Here is a 19,065-nt window from a genome sequence, read left to right on the forward strand (position 1 = left end):
CTGATAAACCCAGACAATGGAGCATTGATAAACCCAGAGAATGGCCCCCGATAAACCCTGAGAATGGCCCCCTGATAAACCCAGAGAATGGCCCCTGATAAACCCAGAGAATGGCCCCTGATAAACCCAGAGAATGGGCCCCTGATAAACCCAGAGAATGGCCCCTGATAAACTCTGAGAATGGCCCCTGATAAACCCAGAGAATGGGCCCCTGATTAACCCAGAGAGAGGCCCCTGATAAACCCAGAGAATGGGCCCCTGATAAACCCAGAGAATGGCCCCTGATAAACCCCAAGAATGGCCCCTGATAAACCCAGAGAATGGCCCCTTATAAACCCAGAGAATGGCCCCCTGATAAACCCAGAGAATGGACCCCTGATAAACCCCGAGAATGGCCCCTGATAAACCCAGAGAATGGCCCCTGATAAACCCCGAGAATGGAGTATTGATAAACCCAGAGAATGGCCCCTGATAAACCCTGAGAATGGCCCCCTGATAAACCCAGAGAATGGCCCCTGATAAACCCAGAGAATGGCCCCTGATAAACCCAGGGAATGGGCCCCTGATAAACCCAGAGAATGGCCCCTGATAAACCCCGAGAATGGAGTATTGATAAACCCAGAGAATGGCCCCTGATAAACCCTGAGAATGGCCCCCTGATAAACCCAGAGAATGGCCCCTGATAAACCCAGAGAATGGCCCCTGATAAACCCAGAGAATGGGCCCCTGATAAACCCAGAGAATGGCCCCTGATAAACCAGAGAATGGAGTATTGATAAACCCAGAGAATGGGCCCCTGATAAACCCAGAGAATGGCCCCTTATAAACCCAGAGAATGGGCCCCTGATAAACCCAGAGAATGGACCCCTGATAAACCCAGAAAATGGACCCCTGATAAACCCAGAGAATGGCCCCTGATAAACCCTAAGAATGGCCCCCTGATAAACCCAGAGAATGGCCCTGATAAACCCAGAGAATGGGCCCCTGATAAACCCAGAGAATGGGCCCCTGATAAACCCAGAGAATGGGCCCCTGATAAACCCAGAGAATGGCCCCTGATAAACCCTGAGAATGGCCCCTGATAAACCCAGAGAATGGGCCCCTGATTAACCCAGAGAATGGGCCCCTGATAAACCCAGAGAATGGCCCCTGATAAACCCAGAGAATGGCCCCTGATAGACCCAGAGAATGGCCCCTGATAAACCCCGAGAATGGCCCCTGATAAACCCCGAGAATGGCCCCTGATAAACCCAGAGAATGGACCCCTGATAAACCCAGAAAATGGACCCCTGATAAACCCAGAGAATGGCCCCTGATAAACCCTAAGAATGGCCCCCTGATAAACCCAGAGAATGGCCCTGATAAACCCAGAGAATGGGCCCCTGATAAACCCAGAGAATGGGCCCCTGATAAACCCAGAGAATGGGCCCCTGATAAACCCAGAGAATGGCCCCTGATAAACCCTGAGAATGGCCCCTGATAAACCCAGAGAATGGGCCCCTGATTAACCCAGAGAATGGGCCCCTGATAAACTCTGAGAATGGCCCCTGATAAACCCAGAGAATGGCCCCTGATAAACCCCGAGAATGGCCCCTGATAGACCCCGAGAATGGCCCCTGATAAACCCCGAGAATGGCCCCTGATAAACCCCGAGAATGGCCCCTGATAAACCCAGAGAATGGCCCCTGATAAACCCAGAGAATGGACCCTCCCCAGCTGTGATTTACTGACTGAATCCATTTTTGTGCGATATATATTATTAGCATTGTAGTTAACGTATTGCTAAACTTACGTTATTTGGAGCGAAAAAGTGGATCACACTTCTGTTATTGAATTCACTCATTTGTGCCACTTTCTACCACTTTTTCTGCCCATTTCTGCCATTCTTATTTAGCACTTTTTGTCAGTTTTGGACACTTTTTACCTATTTTTCCCACTCAATTTCCACCAAATATCCCCCCTTTTCATCACTTTTTCTGCCAATTTTTGCCACTTCCAATCCATTTTAATCCTGTTTTAAGAAAGGTGTTTTTTGTGCACTGAGTGGCACTTCTTCATGATTTTCCCATTAGGCAGGCACTTTGCCATATGTTGTTTTCTAACTGGCTATCTTAGAGAGCACTGTCACACTTGGTACACTGAAAGATGCACTTTTTCAAACCGCTTACAGAGGGAACTTAGTCAAGTTGAGTCCAAATAGAGAGCACCAAAAAGAGTGGGCAGGTTGTTTAAAAAGTACCAGATTTTATAGCACTTTTTAAACAATCTGCCTACTCTGCAGGCCTCCTAGAGGGACATGTCAATATTATGACGTTGTTTATGATAATCATAGAAGCGTTCAAGAGGGCACTTTGGCAGTGTTTTGTCAAACATTAGGGCACCAGGAAGGGTGAGGGTCGGTCTGGGAACCCCCAAGCCCACCAGTGGCTTCATTCATGACCAGTTTAACTTCGCTAACAGTGAATACACCCAGAGGGAAAACATAGAAATGAAATGGAAATGTCTAACAGAAAAGAAGCACTCAGACACAGAGTATTTCTAAGAGAATAATCTTTACCACTGCACAAAGAAAAACAATACATCACCCTTGGTTTCATTCTGTTTAGATCTGAGTTGTGAAAATCTGCTCCAGGATCTTTCCCTACCCTTTTCACCCCAATTATCAAAAAGATTTTTCACTGATCTTCCGCCAGGGATGAAGAGGGGAAGAGAGTTGAATAAAACAACCTCTGGAGGCACGCTGTCAGCATGTTTGATCAGAACAAAGAGCAGGAACCACAACAAAGAGCAGGGACCAAAAGCAGGCCTCACCATGACAGCTCTGGGGACTGATGTGGATCCAACACAATTAACTAAAATGTCTCACTCTGATAAAATAAACAGTAACATGAATTTGAAGAGACAACATAGCAGTCTTTTTCTCCATCTGGTTAACACCAGCAGCTGTTAGAGAAGACTTTAACAGCAGCTCCCCCTGGTGGATTCAGAGGGAAACACTCCAGTCTGCAATAATAATACTCTTTAACTTCTAATCATGAATCTCTACTGACCCTAAAAACAGCCAAAGTATGGTCTGTGAACTGTCAAGTTCACCCCGTTCCAAAAAATTGGGGCGCTGTGTAAAATGTAAATAAAAACAAAAGACGATTGTCAAATATAAAAAATATATATATATATATATATATATATATATATTTTATAGCCAGTAGAACATGAACAACGTATCAGATGATGAAGCTGAGATATTTTAATATTTTATGAAAAATATTATCTCATTTTAAATTTGATGGAAGCAGCACATCTCAAAAATAGTAGGGACTGGGCCGTGTTTACCACTGTGCAGCATCTCCACGTCTTTTAACAACAGTCTGTGAGGTGAGGAGACCAGCTGTTGGAGTTTTGGGAGAGGAATGTTGTCCCATTCTTGTCTGATGTAGGATTCTAGCGGCTCAAAAATGTAGCAAATGTTTTCTATTGGTGAAAGGTCTGGACTGCAGGCAGACCAGATCAGGACCTGGACTCTTCTCCTATGAAGTCATGTTGTTGTAGATAGATGTAGTATGTGGTTCAGCAGAAAGAGACATTGTCTGGATGGGAGCATATGTTGCTCTAAAACCTCTCTCTACTTTTCAGCATTGACAGTTCTTTTCAGATGTTAGAGCTGCCCATGCCATAGGCACTAATGTGACCCCATACCATCAGAGATGCAGACTTTAGAACTGAGCCAGAAGAACAAGCTAGATGCTCCCTCTCCTCTTTAGTCCACAGGAAATAGTGTCCATGGTTAAAAACATTCCTTGATTCGTCTGACCACAGAACAGTTTTCCATGTTTCCTCAGTCCATTTTTAGTCAGCTATTGCACAGAAAAGACAGCATGCAGTGATTCAGTACAGAACCCTGCCTGTTTTTAATGAAGTGGCCCCTAAGGGGCCCTTTAGTCTTGTCCCTTGCTCTCAGAGATTTCTCCAGATTCTCTGAATCTTTTGATGATATTATGGACTGGAGATGGAGGAATATTTAAAGTCTTTGTCATAAAAATGTTGCACAATGTAAAATCTCATTGTCCCAATATTTTTCAACACTGTTTTTGGTCGACTGGGGAACCTCTACCCATGTCTACTCCTGAGAGGCTCTGCCTCTCTAAAAGGCTCCTTTTATACCCAGAAATGTTTCTGCAAAATGCTCCTCCATTTTCTCATCAGTACTTTTTACTTTCCAGCCTTTTGTTGCCCTGTCCCTACCTTTTTGAGATATGTTGCTGCCATCGAATTAAAAAATGAGGTATTTTTTTTCATGAAATTGTACAATGTCTTAGTTTCAACATCTGATATGTTGTTTCTGTTCTATTGTGAATAAAATATGGATTTCTGAGATTTAACAACTATCGTATTCTTTTTTTATTTACATTTTACACAGCATCCCAACTTTTCTGGAATTTGAGAGACTTAAGTTGTCGTCTGGAGACGATGAGGCTGAGGAGGGGCGAGCAGAGCTGCTGGTGAGAGAGGACCTGACTCTAGAGCTAGGAGTTATCAGACTATTGTAACAGAACTTTTAAGACTTTAAACTGTTTTACTGGTTATTTTACTCAGTCCAGGGGATTCTAGACATTCAACTAGTTTCAAATCTGTATTTTATCCCTTCTTTAATGAAATAAACCGTTTAATATTTGACCCTGTGTGTGTGTTTTTAACTCTGCTCATCTTGGAGTGTAATGAGAACCTGTGTAGCCTTCTGTAGAGTTCTAGGATCTTCCATAGGTGGCATTATTGACCAGAATACCAGATGGGAATGAGAGAACAAGATTCCTTTACATTGTTTTCAAGTTTTATTGTCATTGTCATGTGGACACATGCCCTTGGGATGAAAATTATGCCCGATCTCATCAGGCTGAAAGCCATGATTGGTTTCACTCATCCATGCCTCTTAATGTCTAAAAGCAACGACCCAGAAGAATCTTCTCACTTGGATTTTAAATATTTTGACTTCTGGAGGTGCTGACTGAGAGAGGTTCCCTTTTAGCACAGATTTACACACCAGTCTCTTCATCCCTGTCTCTGTTAGAGTTTCTTTCTTGCAGGAAAATCCAGAAATCCCAGCAGATAGTTCCTTTATTTTAAGAAGCGAATACTCATCTTGTGGTCGATGTTCACTTTCTCCAGAGACTGAAAAGACAAAACAAAAAATAGTTTTAGATTTGAGTTTGTCCAGTTTTGTTTTCAACTAGTTATACAATCAAGAAATCAATTTATCAGTCTTTATCTGTGTTCCACAAATTCATATCAAAAGTGATTGTTATATGTTACTCTAAAACCTCTCTCTACTTTCAGCATTGATTGTTCCTTTCCAGATGTTAGAGCTGTCCACGCCATAGGCACTAATGCAACCCCATACCATCAGAGATGCAGGCTTTAGACCTGAGCCAGGAGAACAAGCTGGATGCTCCCTCTCCTCTTCAGTCCACAGGACACAGCGTCTGTGGTTTCATCTGACCACAGAACAGTTTTCCATGTTTCTTCAGTCCATTTTTAGTGAGCTTTGGCTCAGAGAAGATGGTGGCGTTTCTGGATCCCGTTGAAATATAACTTATCTTCTGTGCTGACAGACAAATGATTTCTGGAAGTGTTCCTGAGTCCATGCAGTGTTTTTTATTACAGGATCATGCCTGTTTTTAATGCAGTGGCCCCTGAGGGCCCCAAGATCACCAGCATCCAGTACTGATCTTTAGTCTTGTCCGTTGCTCGCAGAGATTTCTCCAGATTCTCTGAATATGTTGATGATATTATGGACTGCAGATGGTGGGATATTAAAAGTCTTGGCGATTTTACATAGAGGAACTTTTTACTGAAATTGTTCCACAATTTTAGACACAGTTTTTGACAGGTTGGTGAACCTCGGCCCATCTCTACTTTTGAGAGACGCTGCCTCTCTAAAATGCTCCTTTTATACCTAGTAATGTTACTGACCTGTTGCCAATTAACCTAATTAGTTGCAAAATGCTCCTTCAGCTGTTTTCATGAGTGTCACTTACTTTTCCAGCCTTCTGTTGCCCTGTCCCTACTTTTTGTAGATGTGCCATCAAATCCAAAATGAGGTAATGTTTTAATGAAATGATAAATGTCTAATTTTTGGCCCCTGACATGTTATTTATGTTCTATCGTGAATTAAACATGGGTTTCTGAGATTTGCCAAAGCAGGACAGATGAAGCAGCAGTGATGGAGCTTTGGATCTCCATGTGTGACAGCCACCTCTAGTGCATCACTGGAGCATAAATGAGCCTCAAGTCGACCCTCTCACCTTTCTGAACTCCTCAAAGGAGATGGCGTCGTCTCCGTCCAAGTCGGCCTCTTGAATGGCTCGCTCAGCGATGCTCTGCAGCTGCTCATCCGTCACTGATATCCCCAACATCGCCCGCAGAACCTGCCGCAGTGATCAGCCAATCAGAAACCATGTTAGATTACTCTCAACTTAATTGTTTTGTCAGTTATGCCTTGACGGCTTTTCCTTAAAGCTGACAGAAAACAACTAACTAAAGGGATCTGAGGCAAATGGTTTCGTTTCCACGCCCCGCCATGCCAGTTTGCCTTAAGGCTGATGTGATATTTTCTTCCAGGTTTTGTTAAAAAATAATTTGTATTAACCCTCTGAGACCAACATTGTATATGACAAGAAGAGGCACAGATTATTAGAGGTTAAATTTTTTGAACCATATATTGTAGGGGTGCAATGGTACAGGTAACCCACGGTACGGTCCGTACCTCGGTTTCTGGGCCACGGTTTCGGTTCAGTTTCGGTACGTGTTTTGTGCGTACAGAGAAGTTTTTTTCTCCCGAAAGTATCTCTTTATTTTGCTTGTCACTAAAATCTGCATTTTACAATATACAAATTCCAGTGTCATTGGTGTACTGAATAATAAAACACTTTTTTGTCAATTTTGGAAAAAATAGATTGGTGGATAATATGTCCTTTATTCAGCTATAAGTCATAATCGCCAAGCATTCAGGTCTATTTAGAAATATTTAAACTAACTCTTCTTTTATTGAATAGGCTATCAATGCTTAAACACTGTTTATCTTGTCTAACTCTGACTCAAACTGTACATTTTAATCAAACCTTTCATTCCAATAGTCTACCACATCTTTATTTTACTACACTATGTAGTCAATTACAATAATAATAAAAAAAACAAACATTTTTATTATTTTGAAAGTAGGCTACATCAAACAAAGTTTACAACAGACTGAGATTAACATTTTTAAAATTAAACCATTTCTCATCCTCTTTAAGGACATCCATATTTAAAACACTCAAAAGAAATCTTTCTGTCAAAAACATGTTTGCTGTAATTTAGAGAAATACTTTATTTGATTGTTTTGTGCGGTTTTTATTCATATGAGCTTTGACAGTGTTGGACACGACGCACAGATGAGCATGTGTGCGTTGGTGAGCGAGTGTATGTCTCTGCTCTCTGTGCTGTCGACGAATAGCAGGGCATGTTTAAATGGGGCTAGAACTGCAGTTTTTGGAGCTAACAGTGGACTCTATGGCACTAAAGAGAGTTTGTTTGGCTAAGTTTACCGCTGCAGTATACAACAGCCCGTCGCGCGAAACATGTTAAGCTTCCGATTGATGATAGCACAGCCAACAGCTGATGGATGTGTGATGGTGAGATGAGAAGGAGACATGAAACAAGTCGAGTCGCTCCACTGTCTTGTGTTTGGGAAGTGTTATATCAGGATGCTTACGCTGTCTACCGTTTTCACTCCTTCGTCGTTGTATTTGACGGCGAAACCGAAATTAACCCACACCATTGATTTGAATGAAGCTGGTGTTTCTTCAAATGTCTCAACTCTGCTCGTAATCGCCATGCCTCTTTGTTTTCTTTTTTCCACTTAAGTGTGAGAGCAGCAGCGTGAACCTAGCTCCAAAACAGTGTGAGAGGGGGTGTGTGGGTGGAGCAACAACAATGATTGGACATTAACTCGTGGGGAGGGCTCTTCTACTGCCAGGACAGACGCACATACAGACACACACAATGGCCTGTAAAGCATCAGTGCAAAATAAATTACAAATCCAAAAATCCGTGGTCTGCAAGGGCGTATTGTCCCGTGCAGAGCAGACCAAACGGTTTAATATTTTACCGAGTACTGTTGCATCCCTAATATATTGTCGCAACTTACTTTATCCCCATGAAGCCTGTCATTGTGCCGTTCTAATGACGCTATCCATGTCTTTGTAGCTCCTACAGAAGCTGTCTTAGCAAGCCTGGAACTTGGGTGTTTTCTGGGGTCTTTAAAGATTAAATGAATGCATCTTGATCCATTTTTTTTTATCATTTTTTAGGGTTAAAATTTTTAATCCTTTCTGCAGCTAGCTTAGCATGCTATCCGCCATATTGTATACCACAATGCTTTTTGGCTTTAGTCATTGCGTCATGCTGTAGCAAAGTGCATGTCTTAACATGTAGATCTTGTAGGAGACGGCTTAAATAACATAATAGAGAGAAAAGAGACAGTGAGGCTGTGACGTGTCCCTCTGTGTCTCTGCAGACAGAAACTTCTTTGAGTAATGGCACAAATAGAGCCAATGCAAAAAAAGGGTAAGGACTTTTTAGTAAATGTGTGGATATTTTGAAGAACTTTTTCTCTTTTTGGTTCTTAAGAGATGGGAGAACAAATTTATGCAAAAAAGCTGTAGTCATTATGGATCAAAATCTTTTAGTTTTAATTTCTGTTTGTTTTTTTTCTTTTGTCTTTATAGTCCAATATATATTTTTTAAATTCCATTGACATAACTGCAGCACACATGTTCTTAAAGCCCAGGTTGTCCTGGAGAAAAGGATGTTTAGAGCTTGACTTCTCACCACGGGGCTGATGTTTTACAAAGTTTTCGAGACAATAAGTCCAAACAAGACAAAGCTATTAAATAATAGCTGAGGGCTCCGAGGGTTAAAGAAATTGTTCAGAAAAATGGGTTCACATTTGTCATTAAAGAGCAGGGAGTGGTTTCTGGAGCTAAACAAATGGAGAACAACAAAGTCTAACAAGGTTAAGAAAAGCTGTTTTATTAATCATTAAATCAGTCAGTTAAGACCAACCGCTAAAGAAATTACAAGAAGTTTAAGAAAGAAATGCAAAGTTTGAGTATTTATTCATATATCAGTGTTCATTTGAGTTTGAAGATTTTTTTATACTAATGCTGTCACGCTAAAATCTATAAATGTCACTGAAGATAATTCAGGCCAAAATCTGGGGGGCTGCTCACTCTCTCAACAACTTAAAAATACATTTTTAAAGCTCCTAAAAATTCCACAGTAAAAACTAGCCTGGCTTTATTGTCCTTTGATATCATATTCTTAAAGCAAGTGACTGGAATCAGTATGAACTTCAGGAAAATCTAACATGGTATCATCTGCATAGAGGTCTACCAAAAACCTTTCCATTGATTGTGTGAACATTTTGAGACAATAGAAAAGAACAGAAGGGTTAATTAAAAAAAAGAAAAATGTGCAACAAAAGTGAAACTACTGTAGGAATCATTAAGTTTAATGTAGCTGTCAGTGAGATCAGCGATTAAGGAAACAAACATCATCGATACATAAGAGTATTTAATGGGTAGCACTTTCTGCACACAGCTTCATGGCCATTGTTGTGTTCAGACCCACAGGATGAAAACCAAGTCATTGTCATGTTTGTAAACTGGAGTCATCATAGTAAATAAAAAACTCTGGGATCTGTGTTGTGTAAAGCTCCTGTGATGCATGCTTTCTGCCCCCTGGTGGACATTCTGTGCAGCATGTATCTGGATTTATTCAGGCGGTTTTTGAAGGGAAAATTGTTTTACTAAGCTTCAGAGTGAGGAAAAATGAATCCCCTTTTTGCCTTTATCCAGCTGTTTCCATGGGTCTCACTTTTAAACCATTCACATACATCTTCCTGCAGGATGCAGACACTTTGTCTTTTTTGTTTGCAGTGCAAATTTGGGTGATTTTGTGCAGCTATCATAGATATGGAATTAATGATCTAAACAGAGCTGGAACAGTTGGAGTGAGATAAATTAGAGTTTGATTCTATTGTTTTTGTTTAACACAGAGAGATGGTTAGTAAGCAGCTACAGACCTGGAGGAGCTCGGCTCTGGAAATCTTTCCGTCTCTGTCTTGATCGTACAGCTGGAAAGCAACTGAACAAACAGACACATGTTTTTAAATACATCTGTAGAGGAAGTGTCATTAACAGATACAGAACTTAAAGGTTTAATCAAGCGGGCTACACACCAGAGTTTCTGCTAGACTTTTATGTTTCTGCAGACCTCATGCCTACATTCATGCCGGCATTCAAGTGGGACAGGGGACACACTTTTATTTCTGAACCTGACCCAAGACCAAGACAGTAAACCAGAGTATTTATTAACCTGTCCTATAACACAAGACCGGACTTTGGAAATGACTGAGAAAGGCATTCTTTAATTGGTATTTGTGTATGTTGTCTAAACAAACATGATGAAAACTGCAAGCTTTTCCCTGCACACATGCAGTGAGTTGCACAATATATGCACTATATTGCCAAAAGTATTCACTCCCCCATCCAAATAATAGAAATCAGGTGTTCCAATCACTTCCAGGGCCACAGGTGTATAAAATCAAGCACCTAGACATGCAGACTGTTTCTACAAACATCTGTGAAAGAATGGGTCGCTCTCAGGAGCTCAGTGATTTCCAGCATGGTACTGTGATAGGATGCCACCTGATCAACAAGTCCAGTGGTGAAATCTCCTGGCTCCTAAATATTCCATGGTCAACTGTCAGTGGTATTATAACAAAGTGGAAGCCATTGGGAACGACAGCAACTCAGCCACCAAGTGGTAGGCCATGTAAAATGACAGAGTGGGGTCAGCAGACGCTGAGGTGCATAGTGCGCAGAGGTCGCCAACTTTCTGAAAAGTCAATCACTACAGACCTCCAAACTTCATGTGGCCTTCAGATTAGCTCAAGAGCAGTGCGTAGAGAGCTTCATGGAATGGGTTTCCATGGCGGAGCAGCTGCATCTAAGCCATACATCACCAAGTGCAATGCAAAGTGTCGGATGCAGTGGTGCAAAGCACGCCACCACTGGACTCTAGAGCAGTGGAGACACGTTCTCTGGAGTGATGAATGGAGCTTCTCCATCTGGCAATCTGATGGACAACTCTAGGTTTGGCGGTTGCCAGGAGAACAGTACTTGTCTGACTGCATTGTGCCAAGCGTAAAGTTTGGTGAAGGGGTGATTATGGTGTGGGGTTGTTTTTCAGGAGCTGGGCTTGGCCCCTTAGTTCCAGTCAAAGGAACTCTGAATGCTCCCAACTTTGTAGGAACAGTTTGGGGATGGCCCCTTCCTGTTCCAACATGACTGTGCACCAGTGCACAAAGCAAGGTCCATAAAGACATGGATGAGAGAGTTTGGTGTGGATGAACTTGACTGGCCTGCACAGAGTCCTGACCTCACCCCGATAGAACACACTTTTGGGATGAGATTGGGATTAGAGCAGAGACTGAGAGCCAGACCTTATCGTCCAACATCAGTGTGTGACCTCAGAAATGTGCTTCTGGAAGAATGGTCAAAATTCCCATAAACACATTCCTAATCTTGTGGAAATCCTTCCCAGAAGAGTTGAAGCTGTTATAGCTGCAAAGGGTGGACCGGCGTCATATTAATCCCTTTGGATTAAGAATGGGATGTCACCTAAATTCATTTGAGAGTCAAGGCAGGGAAGCAAATACTTTTGGCAATATAGTGTACATATAACACCAGCACTTAAACTGACATTAGCACTGTTAGCTCTAAGTTAGCTCATTAGCTGCTTCCATAACTTAAGAGTTTACAACAGCCAAATCCCACCCTCCTCTAAAAACACCAACAAATCATCAAAACAAACAACTAAGCAGCTATAAACCACCTTAAAACTCTGCATCACAACTGAAAATCAAGTCTTACTGCCAATTATTTCATTTTCCTCATAAACTGATGATCTCAACTGTAACCTCAGCTAAAACATTAACACCCAACCATCATGGTTGGTCACACGTCGATGTGTCCTTGAGCAAGACACTTTACCCCAATTTGCTCCCATTGCTGTACCAGTGGCCTGTACATGGGTATGGAAGCAAAAGGGATTTGCTAATACTGATGACCACTTCTCTATAAAAACCTCTGCCATCAGTGTATGAATGTGTGAGTGAGTGGGTAGGTATGCCTACCAGCTTGCCGACAATGCCAGTTATCCTCAATGTTTGTTTTTCTTCTGAAGTCACGTTTGATCCTGTGAGGCCCTGTTTACATGACAACGAGTGAAAACGCAAAAGTTTTGTAGCGTTTTGGCTGCCCGTTTACACGGCAACGGCATTTTGGTGCCTGAAAACGGAACTTTTTAGAAACGGGCTCCAGAGTGGAAGTATATGTCTCCGTCTCCATGTAAATAGGGAAAACAGCACTTTCTGAAAACGGACATGCGCACTGCGGCTGCAGTGAATATCAATGCTTGAGTAGGCTTATAACGCACGTGCGGATAGGAAGCCCAAAACAAAACAAAGATGGCTGACACCAGTGTACTGTTTGTGCTCCTCACTCTTTTGAATTTAACTGTACTTCTCCAACAAAGTGTTGATTTACTTCACCATCACTTGGATCAGCTGAGACGTATTTCGTGCCTGCACCAGATTATGACTCGACCCATACACCGTCGAAGGGCAGCCCGAAAGTAATATTGAAGAAGACCTGGTTCACTGCAAAATCACACTGCCATCTACTGGCCTAGCATGTATACTACATCGTTTTTGGTGTTTCCCGCAGTCTCATGTGAACGGAGATCGTTTTGAAAACATTGCCATCTGAACTTGAAACTTTTTGGAAACGAAAATGGAGAACGAAGCAAAACGTTGTCATGTAAATGGGCCTGAGTTGCTTTTTAGAGAATCTCTGAGGTGAAATTGCTTCTACAGTGTGGCCTCACAGTCTGGCTGAATCATCTACTGTGTGTGTTTGAAGGACTTTAATGTTAATATCTGGATGAAACTGTCTGTGGTCTTCCATGGTTTTCAAAATTAACTCAGATATGAGCATCATCTAGTGTGCAGCCAGCCTCAAACACAGATTACACCAACATTTGAGTTTCCTGGTTCGGCTGTTGGCCTGGTCCTGTGGAAGTCCGTCTCTCCGGTTTAGGTCTGTGGGACGGAAATGAGCCAGAATCCGAACAAAGGAGGGGAAGTCCACCGTGTCCTGTCTGGAGAGGGAGAGAGGAAGAGAAATACTTCCTGTTTCCTCATCAGTAAGTAACAAACAAAACATGCTCTAAAATACGGCTACTGTCTGACCAACCCTCAGCAAAGGTTACTGGATGAAAGATGTCACATTTCTGTGTCCTGTCCTCTGCTGTTCTTTCTTATTTGTTTTAACTTTTCCTAATAGACATTTTGCTAGCTTTGGCAACTTTATGATACAAAACATTGTTTTTAGGAAATCTGAATTGGGATTTCTCTTTAAGGAGGGGGAGGAGGATAGAACAGTTGGAACTCCTGCCTTTAAAGATACAGGCATTAATTGTTTTTGGTGTATAGCTGCGGTGGTAAAAACTACAAAATTGTTGGCAATAAATAGCCTGGTCCAAGAAAAAGCAACTTTACCCCTGAGAGAAAAAGGCTCCGATAATTCTGTCTCCAATGGGGTTCAAGGCCAACTCTCGAACCGCTTCAAAATCATCAAACCTGAGAGAGAGAGAAAAGGGTGATCAAATTTGATAAAGTGCCTTCTTAGGGGCCGTCTATATATATATATATATATATATATACTTGTGTATCGATAGTATTATACAAAAACATTTAAAGATGCATATGTGATGCCCACAAACGTGTTGTCACAGTTGTAGATTTTATGTTAATTCACGTGTAAATGTCAATTTTAATGCATTTTTTGTGATGAATGCATCTTAGATGTAGTTACCAGTTTGCACCACCAGAAGGAGCATACCCAAAAATGAGTGCTAGGGTGGTTCCCAAGCGGCAACCTCCGGTCTTGAAAAATGAAGCCAATGTGGAAGTGCAGAAAATTGCAATATGGCAAGTATTGAGGCTGGCTGCAGGAACACCTGTTAAAAAGTCGTTTTTTTAACTTCGAGATAAACTGGTTTACAGCCTGGTTTAAAAACCAAGCATGTCTCATAAGCTAATGTCTTCAAGTGCTCTCGCTGTACAGGGGTGAATTTCATTGTACCGCAATCGTTTCAATTATATTGATGGAATACCTCACTGTGCACTGATTGGCTCGTCTCATTTGATTGACAGATAGCTCGAAAGGCAGATGCTACCACCAGAAGGCTAGCTTTAGTGCTAGCTTAGCTAACAGGATGTTGAGCTTAGTGGGCGGGCTAGGTTGATCCAAAGTTCGGTTGAGGCCATGATTTCAATATGGAGGCCACCACAGATTGGCTTCAGGAGCTGTTTGAGTCCACCTATTGTAAGCAGATGGCTGACGTCACACAGGCTTTGTCCAATTCTTTCTACAGTCTATGGTGGTTCCCCACTGCCCCTCTAACGTCATGAGTCCACCACTGCTGTGAACTGGTCTTAAACTTAAATCATGGTACATGACCCATTATGAAGCCCCCCCACCCCTCCCACCAACCCTCCTACTCTCATTTTAACCAGGTTGTTTGATACCAAACTCAGTTTTTTAACTTCAGAACCGGGGCTGCACGTCAGCGCAAGGGTTAGCGCTGTTGCCTCACAGCAACAAGGTCCCTGGTCCACTTCCTGGTCAGGGCCGTTCTGTGCGGAGTTCCCATGTTCTCCCAGTGCATGTGTGGGTACTCCGGCTTCCTCCCACCACCAAAAAAATGCTCATCAGGTTAATTGGTGACTCTAAATTAGGTCGTAAGTGTGAATGCGAGTGTGCCTGGTTGTCTGTCTCTATATGTCAGCTCTGCGATTGACTGTCAACCAGTCAAGGGTGTATCCCACCTCTCACCCAATGACGGCTAAGATAGGCTATAAATAAACAATGAGGAAACGGCATCTTCAGAAACCCTTACCTCACTTTTCTCTATTGTTCTTGTTTAACAGAGATGCACCAACCTGAGCTCTCCTCTCTGCTCTCTATCTAGAAACTCAAATCGCTCGTGCAGACGGAGGAGGTGGGCGGCCGAGACTGAAACACAGAGAACGGATGATTATAAATGTGTTAATAACAGATCAGCTCTTAGACTAAGTCCTTCCTGCACATCACAAATGTGACCGAAGCCAGATAAAGTTCCTGCAAGTCAGCATTCCAGTGGTTGAGAAAAATGGATACAAAGTCATTTTCTTCAGAATGATCATTTTTCGTTTTTTCTCATTTTATGCAAGTCCGACATTTAAACTACTCATTCGATGAAGAAGGTAACACAAATGTGATATTTAAAAGCGTTAATTTTGTGTTTAAAAATGCCCTCTTTTCATTGAGGAGATTGAGGGGAGGGGAAAGTGAAACTGCTGGGTGATAATTGGCCACTCAGCCTGCCATTTTCCCCAGTTTCGCCCATTGAGATGGACAATACCAAACACTGCATGGCTCAAACTCCAACCCCTGTTGGCACGTAACTACAGCTGTTTCTAGTTATCACCTTTATCAACAAGCCTCAAGATGCACCCAGCAACAAAGAAAAGAAGAAGGGACGATGAAGAAGCAGCAAGAATTATCAACAGACTTGGGATGACTTCAGGATCACCCGACTGTGAAAGTTTGATGAAGGCAGATTTCCTGTGGGAATATTTTGATGAGCGTCACCAGTCCGTTTGGGTGGACTTTATGTAAATATGGCTCTATTGTTCACGCCCATTACCTGGCCTGCCTGAAAGTAAGAAAAGTTCTGAAACTTTGAACCTGGTTTTCTCAGAGCAAACAGGAACTAGAAGTTAACATTCAAATGAGCATATCTTTGTAAAATATGCTCAGATTAAGGTGTATGATACATCATTTGAAAGCTTGGAATCTATTTACCAGCTTTGGTCACAAATTACCTTGCAAAGCCAGATTCCATATCTGTCATCGGCCAGATTGTTCCCTGAGACTTGGCTTGGCTTACAGGAAGCTAAATTCATTTCAAAAACCCTACTTGAAGGGTGACTCCAGTTGTTATGGCTAACCTTTACTCCTTACTGCAGATTTAAAATTGATTCTGTGAACTTAATGTTGGAATACTTTGTAAAACAAACAAAAATCTGCATTTAAATATCATGCATGATATTATTCATCCTATGGAAATGTGCTTCAGGTTGTGTTAAACATCCTTGCACACTCAGGAAGGCAGCATGCATAGCTTTTTTACAGAATGGTAAACATTTCCCTTTTTCCCCTCTAATTTAAACAGATAAAGGTGACCTTTTCTGCATACCTGAAGGCAAACATCAGCAGCATCTCTGCTGTAACATTTACCAAACATGCCCAGTGTATATCAGAGTGGACTGTTAAGGGTGTTTTCACTCTGAGATAAACAGATGCATTTAACACAGCTGCTATCAGACACATGCACACCATTTAGCAGCCACAGTTTAAGTCAGATAAGGGCTCTGTCTTTCTGCACGCAGCTCTTTCACGCAGCTGCAACATAGAAAATCTGCTTTTGTACAAAAAACAAACTTTTTCTGTAATAGGCCTGAATTATCTCTGAGCAAATTTTAAAACTCCTCTGTGAAATATGAAAAATCGGTGATTTCTGTGCTTTCATAGATCTCCAGCAAATAGAACTTCCACCTGGTGGTCATACGCCTTTGCAAGGAAAGTAAAAAAAACTAAGGTGATTTAAGAACTTTTGGCTTTGATGTCCAAAATATATTCAGCTCATCCTTGAATGTGACCTCATAATGGTGGTGGGTTGTCCAGATTCCATGTCTGTCATCAGAGGGCTCCATCTTGCACATTTTCAAGCTGATTTGCTTGTTTCAGGGCAGAGAAACGACCAGACCAATCAGAGTCCGTTCAGGGGAAAGAGGCGGGGCTTAGCTGAAGTGACTGCAAGCCTGTAAACAATGATTTCAGAAGAACAACAAACATGGAGGATGTCGAAATCTTCAGTTGCCTGTGCTGTTGTGCATTACAGTTCTATGCAAAGTAAAAAATGGAGAAAAGAATTCTTATTAAGACAATAATTATGATAATAATGTCAAACATAGTTGCTATTTATGATTCAGAAAGGAGCCTGAGGACATTAGATTAACTTTTGTAACAGTAACTAAGGAAGGTTTAGTTTTCAAGATGGGAACAGAATTTAACTAAAAAATTGTTTCACACATGAATTCCTGATTTTTGTTTGACATTTTCACGACAGTCTGTGTGAAAGTAAACTTTCAGAGCCAAAGGATTGTCCAGATTCAACGTCATTCTTCAGACGGATCCATCTCTACATACGCTTGTTCACAGGCTGAAAATGAGTGGACCAATTAGTTATTTTAAGAAGAAAGAGGCGGGGCTTATCTGAAGCAACTGCAAGCTTGTAAACAATGTCAGCCAGTGAAGAGACTAGCATGGATGCAGCTATAGCAGCACTTTCATTTATCAGAACTAACACTTCTTTATGAAAGAAGAGCAGAGAAGCACACTGAAAGCTTTTCTTGGTCTAGAGGATGTTTTTGCTTTAGCAAGACTGTCCTTCATAAATTGGCTCCCCTGTTTCGCCATGTTTGTTGTAACAAATGTGACAGACGGGTCATAATTCTGTCATCCTTTGGTTTTATTTTGAAAGGTTCCACCCTTCCCAAACATCAAACATGTGGTGTTGCCCAGGTGGATGTAAAATATCTCCCATGCCATGCATATGTGTCTATTTGGCATATCAGGTCTGAGTCAGGGCAAACATTTGTGCAAAGTTGGAGGAAATCCCTAAAAAAGTTCTTGAGTCATTGAATTTACAAGCAAGGGATGAACATGAGGTTCGCTGACGTACCAGCTACAAGGTGCAGCCTTGGCTATGGCCAGCATGGCAGCACAAAAACAAAGCTTTCATTTAGATGATAAGTCTGAACCTTGAAAACACGTCTTATTTACAAACATGTGTGTTAAATATTTGTAAATGTGATTAAACTGTGACTAAACGCTGCAAAATGAGCTTTCATGCAGCGTTCATAAAACATGTCAGTTTAAAAGAGCCATTAAACTGGAAAGTTCCGTCTCTGTCTGATTATTTGATGAAGTGCAGCAGTGACACATCTTAGTGCTTGTTATTGTTCCTCAGAGACACTGTGTCAAAATCCTGCCTTTAGTAATGTTTGTACCATCAGGGAGCAGCTGAAGCATTAAAAACACAATCATCATCAGAGACTTTTCAAAATAAAACAGCTGTGTGCCATGCAGACTCGTGACTGAGATGAAAAAAAGCCTACTTAGATTTATTTCCTATTTTATAAAGGGTTTGAATAAAAGGATTGGTACAGTCGAGGGCCAATCTGTCAAAAACAGGCAACCAAATCAATAAAAGCTTGAACTCACAGCCGGTGTCCTGCATGAGCTCCTCGGCGTTGGGGATGTGGTTCATGCTGGAGCTGCTGGAGCCCATCCTGCTAGAAAAACCACAAAGAGCTGACTTCTGTTCTCTTCAGACTCTGCTGTTGCTGCTTGAGCTGATTTCATCTGTGTGCTCTATGAACATGACCGACAGGCTGCCCAGCCAATCAGGACTCACTTTTCTGTAACTTACCGACCAATGGGAGTCCTGAACAGGCTTTAAAACAAGACACATGGTCACTGTGGTATTCGAAAAAGTCTGACATAAGGTAAAATATTTCAGACCCCCCCCCCCCCACCCCCCCAACAAAAAGAGTTAAAAGATTCCACAATCAATGAAAGAGTAAAACATCCAAGGGGGTGAACACTTTTTAAAGTTCTTCTGTTGCAGCTACTTCATTAATGTGTGCAGAACAAAAGAAATCCAAGCAACCAGCTTTCACCATTCCTGCTGATTCAAAGACATCTCAAGCTTTTATTTTGTAAATCACAGGAAGCGATTATTTTTTCCTGGTTGTGTATTGGTGGCTGGTGAAGAAGCATATGTACTGTAAAC

The 19,065-nt window shown here is 41.8% G+C and overlaps 1 protein-coding gene across 1 annotated transcript; it reads right to left on the reverse strand.

Moving 5' to 3' along the window:
* Window positions 1–4,810: 4,810 nt before the first annotated feature.
* Window positions 4,811–18,646, reverse strand: chp2 (calcineurin-like EF-hand protein 2). The gene is made up of 7 exons (XM_041808017.1): window positions 18,495–18,646; window positions 15,107–15,179; window positions 13,661–13,741; window positions 13,139–13,260; window positions 10,121–10,182; window positions 6,300–6,422; window positions 4,811–5,166 (listed from the first exon to the last, which is right to left on the reverse strand). Exons 1-7 carry the CDS (start codon window positions 18,559–18,561, stop codon window positions 5,113–5,115), a joined length of 582 nt encoding a protein of 193 aa, XP_041663951.1. The 5' UTR covers window positions 18,562–18,646; the 3' UTR covers window positions 4,811–5,112.
* Window positions 18,647–19,065: the final 419 nt, after the last annotated feature.

The sequence above is a fragment of the Cheilinus undulatus genome, linkage group 2, assembly GCF_018320785.1.
Source record: "Cheilinus undulatus linkage group 2, ASM1832078v1, whole genome shotgun sequence".
NCBI classification, from domain to species: Eukaryota; Metazoa; Chordata; class Actinopteri; order Labriformes; family Labridae; genus Cheilinus; species Cheilinus undulatus.